The sequence below is a fragment of the Thermobia domestica genome, chromosome 14, assembly GCF_964235325.1.
Source record: "Thermobia domestica chromosome 14, izTheDome1.hap1.1, whole genome shotgun sequence".
Lineage (NCBI taxonomy): Eukaryota > Metazoa > Arthropoda > Insecta > Zygentoma > Lepismatidae > Thermobia > Thermobia domestica.
In genome coordinates, this window is record NC_137467.1 from 28,659,740 (window position 1) to 28,675,514 (window position 15,775).

Consider the following 15,775-nt stretch of genomic DNA (forward strand, 5'->3'; position numbering starts at 1 on the left):
ATGATGGGATCTGAACCATCGTAGTGCGTTTGATGTTCTCTCATCAGGAATCGAGCCTATGAGTTCATGCACCAAATGTACACCACATCGTGTTCGCAGCTCTAACGAGGAAGACTGTGGACATAATGCAGTCTACCATACATGCAATTAGGCTGGATTCAACATAACTCCTTTGTATCACAGGTTAACACTTTACTACTAAGTTGTTCACTGAGTAGAATGAAGATAGCATCAAGACATAATATAGTGATTTTTATTATGAACTAATTTCTAGAACATTAATTCTATTTTGTGCAATGCATTTAACGAAGCGCATTTCGTTTCATTTTTGCGTTTTCTTAATTTTACGTTACAATACAATGCTTTGCACACACATCCCAGTAATTCCGGTGCAGAGAAGTAGTTTGAGTTTGAACGTGAAAGAGAGAACAAGAGTCCAGCAATAAACAAACGATATCTCACTCAGTCCACAATTGTTCTATGGAACAAATGCCAGATTAGACATAAAAGTACATGAATATTTTTGTTATGATCTATAGGGTAAAACAGCATGCAATCACAAGACTGGAAATTTTCTTGTTCTGTTTGATCTTTTTCAAAAATGAAATGAAATCTGTAAGTTTTACGTCCCACGGTTATGCCTGTTAGGCTAAAGGAGACTGTGATTATGAGACATGGATGAAATGGTGGAATGAAGGAAGTGGGAGGAAACGGGCGAACCCCGAGAAAACCCACGAGCACGGTGTTTGTCCACCACAAAGTCCACACGGTGCGAGCTGGGATTGAACCTGGGACCCCAAGCACCGGAGTGCTCTACCACTGAGCCACCGCGCCCCCTTGTGTTTTCTAGTTCTTTCTGTAGTAGTTTTAGTTTTTATTTACTTTAATTTTATTTACAACCTTTGTTATGCTTGGGAATACTTACTTCTTTGATTATGATGGAGATTCAAACCCTTGTTTCCTTATTATGTAGGTTATTCATACCCTACATACTGGGTTACATAATTAACAGGATAAACACTAGGCAACTATCCTAGATTCATAATTTCTTCATATCTCCATTCTGTTAATTTCTGCCATGTTGATTTTTTTTCCCTTTTGTTTAAATCGTTTTAGTGAGTTTCGGCTGTAGAAGATAAATTAATATACATACATACATTTGTGAAACTCACTTTCCGCGTAGCCGTAGTTGGGTAATTCAAAGAAGATCTGAATTTCCCCTACTGAGAATTTACGTAAATAGCAAGCCGCTATATTTGTGGTACCTCACAGCCATTTTGATTATTTCATTCTTCATTATATATTGAATTGATGTGAAAAAAGAAAATAACAAAAAAAATTGAAGTAAACAAAAAATCCAAATACAGGTAAAGAAACAAGAATAAACAACGCCTTCCCACTCACTCATTGTAGCTAGATTGAAGAAACCTATCAGCAAGCCGGCGTAGGCATTACCTGCTGTGTGTGCATCAACGCATAAGAAAGCATTGCCGCCGACAAAACCGTAGCTGGAGCCGACACCGACATTGTCGGCGGTAGGCCGACTGCATTTGCCGGTCCCGGGAGTTCCACCGACTTTTTTGCCGAGTCGGAAAGCGTGTGCAAGCTACCATTTTATTACATTGCCGCCGATTCCATCGCCGGCAATGCTGGCCCCAGCACCGACAATGCCGGAACCGGAACCACGTGGCCGGCAAAACCGGTGCCAGCTTCGGCAATGTCGGTACCGGCGCTGCTTTTCACACACATCCCGGTAATGCCGGTGCCGAGAAGTAGTTGAGTTTGAACATGAAGGAGAGAACACGAGTCCAGCAATAAACAAATGATATCTCCTTGCCTTGCTGTACTTACAGCGAAGAAAGATGGAACAAAGCAACACTAGAAAGATTTGGATCCATCCATTGTTGACAGAGCGTCATGTGGGAAGTTCGTTTTATACATTATATGAAAAGCTGCGGAAATATGATTCGAATTTTTTTCAAATTATGTACTATGATCTTGCAGGAGCCAAGGAAGACAATCCACACAAAAGGAAAATGCTTAGGAGAAACCTGATCGCAATCAATGATTGATAGAAGCAGTCTTGCAAACTATTATTTTTCTATATTTTCCCCTTGGGAGAGGCTAAACAGACGAGCGAAAAAACAAGGTTATTTACTCTTTGTGTGTGTGGTTGTGTTGTATATGACCTTCTTTTGGTTTCTTTCTCTTTTTTCACTTTTATTGCCATAATTTTAACATCTTTTTAAATTTCTCAAAACTGAAACAGGCTGAGATCACGGTAATTTAAAATAATAATAATAATAATAGGTTCTGAAAAGGTAGCATTGCGGTTGCCTATTCACTCAGTCCACAACCATTCTATGGAACAAATGCCAGACTAGACATAGAGCACATGAAAATTTTTATTATGATCTATAGGGTGAAGCAGCATGCAACTACAAGACTTGAAATTTTCTTGTTCTGTTTGTGCTTTTTCAGTGTAGTTGTGTTTTAGTTTTTATTTACTTTAATTTTATTTACAACCTTTGTTATGCTTGGGAATGCTTACTTCTTCGATTATGATGGGAGTTTAAACCCTTGTTTTCTTATTATGAAGGTTATTCATACCCTACAAACTGGGTTGCATAATTAACAGGATAAACACTGGGCAACTATCCTAGATTCATAATTTCTTCATATCTCCATTTTGTTCATTTCCGCAATGTTAATTTATTTATTATGAGGGGCCGCGGTGGCTCAGTGGTAGAGCGTTCACCTCTGGTGCTTGGGGTCCCGGGTTCGATCCCAGCCCCCGCCAAGTGAACTTGTGGTGGACAAACACCGTGTGCGTGGGTTTTCTCGGGATTCTCCCATTTCCTCCTACTTTCTTCATTCCACCATTTCATTTATTACTCATCATCACCGTCTCCTTTAGCCTAACCGGCATAATCGTGGGACGTAAAACTCAAAGATTTATTTATTATGACTTCAAATATGCTAAGACATATTCTCTATCAAAACGAATCCAGCGACCCCTTTGTTTAAATCGTTTAAGTAAGTTTCGGCTGTAGAATATAAGAAATTAATATACATACCTACATCTGAAACTCACTTTCCGCGTTGCCGTAGTTGGGTAATTCAAACAAGATCCGAATTTCCCTTGCTGAGAATTTATGTAAATAGAAAGCCGGCATATTTGTGGTATCTCACAACCATTTTGATTATTTCATTCTTCATTATATATTGAAGTGATGTGAAAAAAAAGAAAATAACAGAAAAAACTGAAGTAAACAAAAAATCCAAATACAGGAAAAGAAACAAGTATACACAACGCCTTGCCACTCACTCACTGTACCTAGATTGAAGAAACCTATCAGTAAGCCGGCTCCGGCATTACCGGCTGCGTGTGCATCCACGCATAAGAAAGCATTGCCACTGACAAAACCGTAGCCGGAGCCCAAACCGACTGCATTTTCCGGTCCCGGGAGTTCCACCGGTTTTTTTGCCGGGTCGGAAAGCATGTGCAAGTTACCATTTGATTACACTGCCGCCGATTCCATCGCCGGTATTATCGCAACAGGTCCCGGCATTGCCGGGGACGTGTGCAAACGCTGTTCAACTCGTCTAATGCATGAGGGATAATGTCCCCCGGCGTCAATGAGTCGGCGAGCACACCATTCACGGAAAGTAAAATATAAAATTACATATTTTATTTCAAATAGACTATAAACACAAACCATGACATTAATTTGTTCTATAATTATCTCAAGCTAAGGTCAGCTTTTTTATCCATTCACTGCCTTCAGAACTTTATAGGTCTAACATTGAATGTTGTTGTATACTTTAACACGAAAGCATCTAATACGCCCAAAAAAAGTCCAAAATCTGATAAAAATCACTTTCAATCTGATCCTTAGCTTTCAACCTTAGCTGTACCAATAATATACTAACAAAAAGCTCAAAAACCCAAGTGTTTTTTTTTTTTTTTTTTTTTTTTTTTTCAGGTGGGTCCAACCCTGTAGGGAATTAACCGAGAACTTCTCGTAGGTTTAAATAATTCGCTTCATGCGATCTAAGCTTTGCAGACAAGCTCCGCACGGGAAGACCTCCGACGGACAACAACTCTCCCCTCTACAATATGCTGTGAACGCTGAACTACAATCCAGCACACGTTTGTTAGCAAGAATGGTTGGAGCATTCAAATCAACAGTAAACCGTAGCTTACATAACATAGATCACACCAATAAACAATCCCGACAAAGGTGCAGGTTCAGCGCATAGTTACAATTTGCCAGCATTGCTAGAAAACAAGTGTGACTTTCATTTTTGGAGAATTGTGATGGGAGACGAGAAGGGACGAAAAATCCTGATACATGTAAACAACGGATAAGAGGACAGGAGGCCACAGTCCAGCCCATGAAACACGATATATCTGAAAAATGGTCATGCTGTAACAGGTTAACTGTATTCTAAACAATTTTCCCGAGTATATGCCATTCTGAGCGAGAAATACCGGCATTAATGAGAAGGAAAATGTTACTGTTGTAAACTGTCAATGCTTCGAGTCACCGGTCTCGAAGAATGACCAACATCCTACTTAAACTTGACGGGTTTGACATCCCGCTTATGCTTTGGACGTTGCACCATCGGATTACTGTTTGTTTTGCTCTCTCTCGCAGATAGTTCAATTTGCATAACAAGATATATTCTACCTATCGCGAGTTCTTAAATTCTAAACCTACTACCTCAGAGCAGATTTAATTGTTATCCAAAGATGAGTGAAGGTCATCGAACATGAACCTGTACTTTGTTTCTCATATTCTTTATTTTATTTTCCTCTTTGTCTGGTACAGCCTGGTAGAAAGAATAGTATTTTAAAATATATCTTACATTTGTTTCGTAATTCACGGTTAATGATTCGTGTAAAATGGCTGCAGCAGTATCATGCGAAGTATTCCACTGTGTTAATATCTGCAACTTTACTCTCAGTATATGTAACGTAAAAACATACATACACACTACATATATAAATACAATGTGTGTGTTCTGAATAGCGTACTTCGTATCTTTTCGCAGCAAAAGTTTCATTAGCACAACTTTTTTCGGGCTGATTCTGCACAGATTTCTGGAGGTAGCCTTAAACCTTTGAAGAATCAGCCCGAAGGAATCAGTAGAATTGTGCTAACGAAATTATTGCTAAAATAAAATAGGAATTACATTTCTGTAATAAAATAATAATAAAAAAAAAACGCCTGGCAAGGAACTGGATAAGGTGTTTATACTCTGAGAAGAATTGCTTTATATATAATAGTTCCTGGACAGTAGTTTTTCTTTTGACGTTATAATTACATATTTAAATTTAAAAATTCAACGGTGTTCATATTTAACGTCAAATAACAATGAAATATATTTAAGTTCTATTCCAAACAATGATTCAACAATGTATAATGGAATCTCAACAATGTTCTCGATTGCCGGCATTTGCAGAAATAATAGAATGTATATATTTTTGAAACAATTAAAAACAAAATCTTATAACAATGATAATAAAATATGTATTTATGGAAAATAATAATAATAATATTAAAACCTTATGTTATTCGAATTTTGTATGGTAAATGTATTCGTTGAAAAGTAACATGTAAACTGAAACATCATATTTTAATGTCATTGCTTTAACATGTATGTACAAGTGCGAATTTCCTATTTCTTTAATTTTATCATCTTTTAATTTCGTGTCTACGATTTATACTGTAAATTTTTGGAAAGACAATGAAAATATGTATTGATCAACCCTACTAGAATGTGCCTGTCATTTTATGTCTGTTACGTTCTCCTTCATGCCATTTCCCATGCTCCTATATTAACTGTCAACTGGATAACGCTGTACTGGAATCACACTGCATATTTCAGTGCAAGTTACACATTCAACATACACGGAACACACAGGAAAGAAGAGGTCAAATTTTACTTCGAAGAGGATTTGAAATGTTTCATTGTGTTGCGTATAATATTTGAAATCTATAAGTAGATAGAGGTGGAACACAGTATCAAGCCAGCAGATGAATAAAGGTTGAGCACACAACCAATATAGTTATGAAGAAGTTGACCTTCAGTTTACCTGGTAACTAGAAGACAAGACTTGGGAGACCATTTCCACAGTCGAATACCACCGCAAGCTGGAGCATATATATTTCTCAAAATACAAGGAAGTAGCAATCGAGAACAGAATTAATCTGAAGTTTAAATAAATAATACTGCGAACTCAGCCCGATCCCCTCCAAGGATTTAGTAGGTGTTTAAAAATACGCGTATCAGCTGTTGGAGAATCTTCGAAGGCTCATAGATAAAAGAATATATGCAAGAACATGCCAATATTAAGGAGAGCACACCTAATCCTACCACAACAACACAACGCATTCCATACACAGGGCAAGAAGTTTAACCATTACAATAACAATGAATCTATACGTTTATCGCTGTAACTTCTCTATTTGTGATTTAAACTTCTGAAAACCATAACAAAAAATGATACTGACTTTGTTATTTCCAAAGGAATATAGTAAGGACAGTACCATTTTGTATTAGATATAATATATTCTTTATGTTCCATCAGCAATTCTGAAAATCATTTCTCTCGTTACTCATAAATTTCTCTTTGGTTTACAGACCTGTTTGTATACATGCACTTTATTTATATCAAGCTCTAGCTACCGAAAACTTACCATCCTTTGATAATAGTCCAGCAGCCAGCGAAGAATGCAGGAGCATTGAGCACTAAGCACACACCCAATCTCTCGGGATAATGGCGGCTAAGCAGCCAAATCAAGTTTTTCACCAACTGGTAATCCATACAACTCAGGCCGAAGTCCCGAAGGTCGAAGATGATACACAAGTTGTCAATAACTTCTTCAAAGCACTTCTTACAGGCTTCTTCCTGAAGGAAGAAAGAAAACAAACACTAAATAGATTACTTCAACCATTAGCCAGGTAGGAATAAATAAATAAACAACACGAAAAAGTCATCTGCAATGAGATGCGCAAAATAATGTTACAGAAGTAGATGAGTTGGGTCTAAGAAACGATTTCAAGATCAAAATGGTCAATTTTTATAACTTTACAATACATTAATGATGAAAACGTTATTGAAAAGCATGATACACAAAAGTGTGCCATCAATGTTTTACGAACAAGCATACGTTAAGTCACAAGTACGTAACTTTAAGAACATAATAGCTTTGTTACCGTATCTTTCGTTAAACCATTATAATTCAACCATCGTATTTTCCTGTGGCCGTCATCAGGGTTCCAGTTTCTTCTTGCAAATAACTGCCAATTTCTTACATCACCTTTAATTTTGGTAATAATAGTAGAATTTAGTAGCACATTTTTGTGCCTGGAATAGTGTTATTACACATTAAAACATATGGAGCAAAGTTTTGAAATTTATCAAGTAAGACCCGTATCTAGTATTTAATAAGTGTGGTGATTGTGTTAATACTTTTTGCATCATTAAAATATTGGCATCTGGTAACAGTAGAGATAACATATGTGATGGTCATTACATATTTTCATTGCCTTCCCATAAATTTATAATAAATCGCAGTTACGGAATTAAAAGAAGATGAACTTAAAGAAGCAGGAACTTCGCACTTACTTGCACGAAGCTGAAACCCCAATTCTAGCCACAGGGAAATAAGGTGGTTGAAATGTTAAGACGTTTAACGCAAGACAACGTAACAGCTTTTATTTTACTTCATACAACACAAGCTGCGTCAAAACGAAATCTAAAATGTCCTAAAAAAACATAATTTGATCTGAATTTGGTGTGTAAATAGATCATACTGAGGGAAACAATGCTCCTATAGGTCTTCTTTCCTTCCTCGATGTCAGATAGCTCAAAACCGCTTTAGATCAATTACATAAATGAAACATTGGACCTAAGTCAGTCATCCTGAGCAAAATCTGAGTTGCTCTAATACAAACTTGTCATTCCGTTTGCATTCTAGTTTGTTTCTGATGTTTCAGTCAAATTGTAGGTTACGCACGCATAATATTCACCATATAAATCAGAACGTTCCACTTATACCGCTTTTGTAATAAAAATACCTCACAATCAGCCTACCGTATTTACACTACTGAATCAAGCTTGAATATCACACACAATGCGTACAACAACATACGTAATATACATACAGGTTGTTCATTCTACGTTTGAGAGGTGATTCTACAAACGAAAACAAGCCGAAAAATCTATAGGAAGAGAAGTCGAAATCAATTTGGTTTCTACGAGTTTTGCAATACGTGGGAAAAGATAACTATTGGCTTTACAGAAAAGAGTACGGAAAATTTTCGTGAGAATTATACTTAAAGTAAATAGTATCTCACTCAAAACATTAAGAACGCTGCATAGGATCCGAGACAATCTACTTGCTATGAAAAACTCTACAGTGTTCGCAATGTCTTTAATAATATTAAGATTAGTTTGATATTCTCTAAAATATTTACGCCGCTTGGAGGAACTCTTTAATTACTGCACGATAATATCTTTTGATTAGGTCATGTGCGACAGAGGCTGAAGATACACTGTCTCAACTCAATTAGACTATTTGCCCCCAGAGGTTCAAAATACACTGTCTCAATTAGACCATATCCAACAGACCTTGCAGATTACTGTCTCAGACACTTTCCGGTAGAGATTGAAGATACACTGTCTCAATTAGACCATTTGCGCCAGAGATTGAAGATACACTATCTCAATCAGACCATTTGCGCCAGAAGATAAAAATACAGTCTCAATTAGATTATTTGCGCTCCAGGTTGAAGACGCAGTATGTAACTGCTACAGCGTAAGGAATATCATTTAATATTATAATCAATATTATTGGCCTGTAATACACTTCTATGACAACAAAAACTCTTCAAATTGTCTGGACATTTCGGACAAAATATTTAGTTGTTCTTCTTCAGTAGTGATAAATAGGCTTATATCATCCTCTGAAAAAAAAAAAAAAAAAAAGTCGGTCACATAACATGATATACCTCCAGTGTAAATAATGAAACATTTTTTTTTTCTGTTATTGCAAATACGTATTGACATCCTACTATTTAAAAGTATTTTATTACTTCCTTTGGAGTTATATTATCTAGCATGTGACCGTTTTCTTGCATAGGATGATGGGTAAGCCTATCCAGACCACTTGATGAATTATGGTCGACATAGGAATATATCACTACGAATAGGTTAGTAATGCTGATTATATTATACTATTGAAGATACACTGTCTCAAATTAAACCATGTGCGCCAGAGGGTGAAGATACACTGCAGTGTGTCTACTAAAATTCCACAATGAAATTTCGTTACATTTTCTTTACTGAACCATAAAATTTCGTAACATTCAAAAACTAATAACACTTAATATTCTTTATCTTATCTCTACTTTCAAAGGTTGTTCCCTGGAGTGATAAAAATTTGGTGTCTTCTCACTTCATTTTCAGCATATTCACTCTATATAGTCTGTTTTGTTCGATACCTCTCCAACACTCACAAATCCACTAATGTTAAAATTACACATCTAAATACACATGATTTTACATATATTGACAAATCCTAGCAATCCTTTAAAAATGTTACACTGATTGTAAACAACTGTACTGATGGATTCTATCTCTCTTTTAATTAGCTAATATTGCTTTACCCTTTTTGGGCTTTTTCAATTTCTTTCTGAACTGTTTCAACTTTTCGCGGCAGTTGAATAAATTGGTTACATGCGTACGTGGTTAGCGCGATACTATTTGATTTGCTCAATTATACCCACTGGAAGACAATCTCAAGAGCAAATTTATGCGCGAATTAGGCCGAATTTTCAAGCATGTGTTAGAAGCGTGCTTTACTTGCTATTTGGTAGCGTGTAAAGCCGACTATAGACATTTTTGGCGGTAAATTTTGACGTTTTGTGGAACAAAATTTGCCAGGCTCTTAGCTATATTTGAACAGATAAAAAAAAAAAAAAAAATGACTTTTTCGCGACTTTCGTGACTGATAGACACCTTGCACTCTCTGAAGTAGATCCTGTCATTAGTCAGGCTTTGGAGGCATTCAAAATTTTTTTAAGAAAATAGGAAAAATACTAAAATACAAAACTTACCAAACAATAGACAATAAACTTGGTAAGTTCGTCGATGTTCCTGTCATTGACATTGTGGTATTTTGCTGGAATATATATAACAGGTCTGCCAACCATATCGCGATGCCTGAGTACCTTCGCCTTCTTTGCTGTTAAATGCTGCTGTACGATGGGATTATCTTCTGTCAAACTTGCTACGCCATATTCTTGGCGCCATTTGTTGGTTTTCAGAATTGCCTTAAAAATAACAAAGCATATCATTAGTATTAATGAATTTAAATTACTATTATTAATAGCTTATACACAATATTAATGACTTAGGCGTTTGTTGTTCATCAATTTTTCTTTCCTTCTCACTTTTTCATATCACTATCTGATGAAGTATTTTAGCGAAACTACTTACAATTTATTTTTAGTACGATTTAGGTAAGATGTAACGCAAAATGTAATGAAAGGTATTACATCTGTTAAAACTGTGTATTTTTTGCAAATTCGAGCAAACATAAATCTCATCATTTTACGATAACTTACCTTGCTTTCTTTATTCATCAAATCAAAGAAAGAAAGAAAGAAAGAAAAGCCTGAAATACCTACCTGAAAAGCTGCATCAACTGTCTTAAAAGCTTTCAAGTATCTTCTAATTGAAAATTCATTATGATACTGTGACGGATCAGCATCAAAAATGAGCTTTAGTCGGCTTTTCAATTCTTTCAATTCCTCCTCAGAAATTGGCTTCGAAGACTGTTCTGACATGTTTCAACTGCAAAACAAAATAATATCAACGCAATAACTCTGATCTATACTACGCCCACAATTAATAATGGCCCAGAAACAGAATAGCGGGGATATACACAATAAATACAAAGAGAAAAAAAGACGTAAACTTCAAAACAGGAATATGGGCGCCCCCAAGATATTTTCCAAGGGGGGGGGAGACACACACACACACAATTGTTAGAATGAAACCCAACAAAACAAAACTTCATTGCTGTCCACCACGTCAGCAAAAGAAACAACAAAGAGCGAAATTATCTTTTCAACTCAACTGACGGATACCATCATTCAAAATACTTAGCATTGCATACAGAATCAGGCTGAATATAATTATTACTGAAAAAATATGAAACATCACATGAAGGATTGAATTAGATTAAAATCTTGGGGATGGGTTTGACTAAATTTTGTTACTCTAACCATTTAATGAATGTTGATTTTAAAAGTATACTATTGTCACCAGAAGAACCTATAAATGTAACCTTTTTCGAAAATCCAGGGAGGGGCAATTGCCCCCTCTGTGGGCGCCCATGATACTAATTAGGGGTTACCTGACTATAAATATAATTGAAAAGAACTGAAAAACGTATAATTAAATCTACACTGCATACTTTCAACTTATTTATCCAAAAAGCAAAATTTTAGCAGTCCTTGCCATTTACTGTTCTGCGCAAAAGAGAGCTTGATTAGGAATAAATCAAGTATGTACAAGTAGTAGCAAAAATCAATCGAGTATGTGTCAAACTACACTCTAATTACTCTTTCCCATCTTAATTGTCTGTCATAGTCTTAAATTTTACTTCTGCCACGTCTTAGTATGTAGCAACTCATTTACTCATGACAACACATAATATGTATTGCAATAAACAATCTGAAGCTCACTTATCATCCCTTCCGTGCGGAAGAGAAGTAAATATTCGGTTAAATATTTCGAAATCGTACCCCTCAGGTCGGAAGTAAAAAAATAAGCGTTAACAGATACAGACCTGTCTCCCAGTTTTGAAATTTCCAAGTTAATGCTTCCTTTATTAACCATTCACTGTAAACGTTAAAAGAAAACTGGGGTGACATACTGCACCATTGTCTGGCTCCTCTTCCAATCATCACACTGTTGGTTTCTCCTTGATTCAGACACAATTTCACTCTATCCTGTGTACAGGTTCCCATGAGTCGACGGTCCTTCCAGCTGACCCCAATTTCTTTGAATATTTTCTGAAGTTTGGTTCAATCGACCTGGTCGAAAGTTTTTTGCCAGTCGATAAAGCACAAACACAACTCTTCCTTTACGTCGAGAACTCGCTCTGATATAATTTTCATCAACCCAATTGCATCTCTGGTGTCTCCTCCTGCCGGAATCTAAATGGGTCTTCCTCTAATTTCTCTTCTAACTTTCCAATTGTTACTTTCATATGTAGGCAATCATCTTCTCAGTGTGGGAAATAAGGGTAATGGTTTTGCATTACTGCACTTCTTTGGTTGCTTTCTCTTTGGTTCAGGGCCAACTTCACTCTGTCCTGTGCACAGGTTGCCAATGAGTCCATGGTCATTCCAGCTTAGATAACGGAACCATTGTAACATTAGAAAATCCTTCTACCATTTTCCACTCTGGTATATTTTGTTAATAGGTGAAGTTCATTGCATTGTCTCCTAATGTCTTGAGCAAATCCGCAAGTATTTATATGACCATGTTGCTCTTCGATTCGAAAAGTGTGTATACTTTTGTTAGTTCATCCACCCAATTTCTGTGCTTTCTAATATATCAGATCATATTTTGCATTATTTCTTCACGTATTTCTTCCATGTACTTCTCTCACGCCCAGTCATTTTTCTTCTCAATTCATTCCTTAATCTCCCTAAACATTTCTTCGCTTATCCATAGTTTTCTCGGTGCTCTTTCCATCTTGAATAATGTTGTTATTGAGTGTATCTGGCAGAATCTGCCAAACTTTTTCCCAGTTCTTTTCTGTCTTTCCCAGTAAGTACTACTTACTTATCATCTATTGCACAGGATCTGAAACTACTGGACAGGTTTAAGTAATGCCTTCGAATCTCCTCCTGGTTGAAGGGAAAATCTCAACCTACCGGTACACCTCCTCATGGGAGAAAGCGGGCAATGCCTTAGGCGGTCAATAGATAGGGAGTCCGATTGACTCCTGCTCGGATCACCGGGTCAAGACTCCCTCCTGCCCTTAGAAGGAAAAAGTCCTAAAAAGCGGATGAACTACAACGTAGTCAAAGGCATGGACATGTGGAAAGAAAATTGGAATACTAACACATTAGGGTCAATCCACATCACATCGCCCAATTTTACACAAAATTGTTGCTCAACATTTTTTCATTTTCCTGATTATTTTTATCATGAGTTCCCTATAGGTAGATAGTCACAAAACATTGTTTGAAAAAAAAAAAAAAATGTGCCATAGTTTTTTTTCTGGCAGCCATTTTTTAAAAGGCGGTTGGGCAAATTTTAATAAAAAATGTGGTTTCCGGAAACTTTAATTGCCAATCTGTCTTTAAAGGTATGAGAACAATTCAAAAACCAGTGTGTTCAGCATGAAACGAACTTCAGGTATACAATATTTTAATTTTTGTATCATGCAAGAGGGTCAGTCAAATTTTTTTACTGGAAAAACTCGGAAAAAATGTATAAATCGTTAATTTTGATGGCCATTAGTTTTATGAAGGAAAAAAAAAAAGACTCACTAATCATGTGTTATTTCTGTGTTGAATACTTATATAACTACCTGCAGTATAAGTTGCAGTCCTGAAAAAGCAATCCTTTTTTTCTAGAGCTTTTCAAAAGAGGCTGAAAACCTTAAAACGTCAATTTTCTCAGGTCAATATCTAAAAAGGAACTGAATGAAAATAACTAAAAATTTTACAAAATGTTCTTTGTACAAATCTCACAAAAAAATTATGACTGAGACTTAACTACATTTAAAGTAATAGAACAGTGAATTTCAGTAAAAACGCTACCATTCTACACGCTCGTGCAGTGCCAAGATAACAAATTGAGGCTTGTTTAAATTACTACTTGAAGAATTAGTATTCTCTAGAACAATTAACTTATATTTTGTTATTTACGCTTACCTTATATTTATAATTAAAACTGATTTAAAACTAGAAATAATAAACAGGGTGGTCCAAAACTGTGGAAACACCTAAAAAAAAAAAAAAAAAACGTTCAGAATTGGGGGAAAAAAAAGGAAAAAGTGATTATAACAGACGAGGGAAGATCTTTTAAGACATGACTCCATCGGCCACCATCTTGAAATGGCAGGAACTTTTTTAAAATGAGAACCCCATCGTGTGATACATCAAGTAGGACTGAAATTTTTCCACGAGTCCAGTGTGAAATGCTTTTGGCTCTAAGTCCACCCCTGGCAAAATTTTACCCAATTTTCTGCACTTACCTGGAGATAACACTGCGAGCAATGTGTGGCCCACTGACCAATGTTACAGCAATTGTTCAATGTGCCGTCCCTTCTGAAGCAATCCTTACATCTATCCGCTGCTGCCAGTCATCCATTACCCTTCCCACTGTCCTTAGGACTGCTGGCACACGCGTCAATAATTCTGCGTTGAAGGTGGGTAATGGCGCTGATCTTACAGGATTTACGTAGCCCCCCCCCCCAAAAAAAAAAAAAAAAAAAAAAAAAAAAAAAAAAAAAAAAACACTCTTACGACTTCTGAAACAAAAGAAAAACTGTTAAATGTTTGCAACGGTTGCTCGTAGAACTACAAACATTTCACCACTGGACTCCTGGAAAAATATTCAGTCTTATTTGATGTGTCACACGATAGGGTTCCCATTTAAAAAAGTTCCTGCCATTTCAAAATGGCGGCCGATCGTGCCATATGTCTCAAAAGATCTTCCTCTTGTCTGTTATCATTACTTTTTCCTTTTTTCCCCAATTCTGAACGGTTTGGATTTTATTTAGGTGTTTCCACACTTTTGGATTTTCAGTTATTTTCATTCAATCCCTTTTTAGATATTGGCCTGAGAAAATTAACGTTTTAAAGTTTTCGGCCATTTTGAAAAGCTCTAGAAAAAAAGGATTGCCTTTTCAGGACTGAAACTCAACACTGCAGGTAGTTATATAAGTATTCAACACAGAAACAACACATCATTAGTGAGTCTTTTTTTTTTTTCCTTCATAAAACTAATGGCCATCAAAATTAACGATTTATACATTTTTTCCGAGTTTTTCCAGTAAAAAAAATTGACTGACCCTCTTGCATGATACAAAAATTAAAATATTGTATACCTGAAGTTCGTTTCATGCTGAACACACTGGTTTTTGAATTGTTCTCATACCTTTAAAGACAGATTGGCAATTAAAGTTTCCGGAAACCACATTTTTTATTAAAATTTGCCCAACCGCCTTTTAAAAAATGGCTGCCAGAAAAAAAAAAACTATGGCACATATTTTTTTTTTTCAAACAATGTTTTGTGACTATCTACCTATAGGGAACTCATGATAAAAATAATCAGGAAAATGAAAAAATGTTGAGCAACAATTTTGTGTAAAATTGGGCGATTTGATGTGGATTGACCCTAATGTGTTAGTATTCCAATTTTCTTTCCACATGTCCATGCCTTTGACTACGTTGTAGTTGATCCGCTTTTTAGGACTTTTTCCTCCTAAGGGCAGGAGGGAGTCTTGACCCGGTGATCCGAGCAGGAGTCAATCGGACTCCCTATCTATTGACCGCCTAAGGCGTTGCACGCTTTCTCCCATGAGGAGGTGTATGATACAAAAATTAAAACATATACCTGAAGTTCATTTCATGCTGAACACACTGGTTTTTGAATTATTCTGATATCTTTAAAGATAGCTTGGCAATTAAAATTTCCGAAAACCACGTTTTTTATTAAAATTTGCCCAAC

At 36.2% G+C, this 15,775-nt stretch overlaps 1 protein-coding gene across 1 annotated transcript in view; it reads right to left on the bottom strand.

Annotated features, from left to right (window-relative positions):
• LOC145669594 (uncharacterized) overlaps positions 1-15,775 on the bottom strand; it is a 38,139-nt gene that overhangs the window by 19,898 nt on the left and 2,466 nt on the right. Inside the window, exons 2-4 of the mRNA XM_081737816.1 lie at positions 10,705-10,870; positions 10,132-10,347; positions 6,708-6,919 (exon numbers count right to left, since the gene is read on the bottom strand). Coding sequence (XP_081593942.1) covers positions 6,708-6,919; positions 10,132-10,347; positions 10,705-10,863 — 587 coding nt within the window. The 5' untranslated portion in view covers positions 10,864-10,870. The remainder of the gene's footprint in view (positions 1-6,707; positions 6,920-10,131; positions 10,348-10,704; positions 10,871-15,775) is intronic.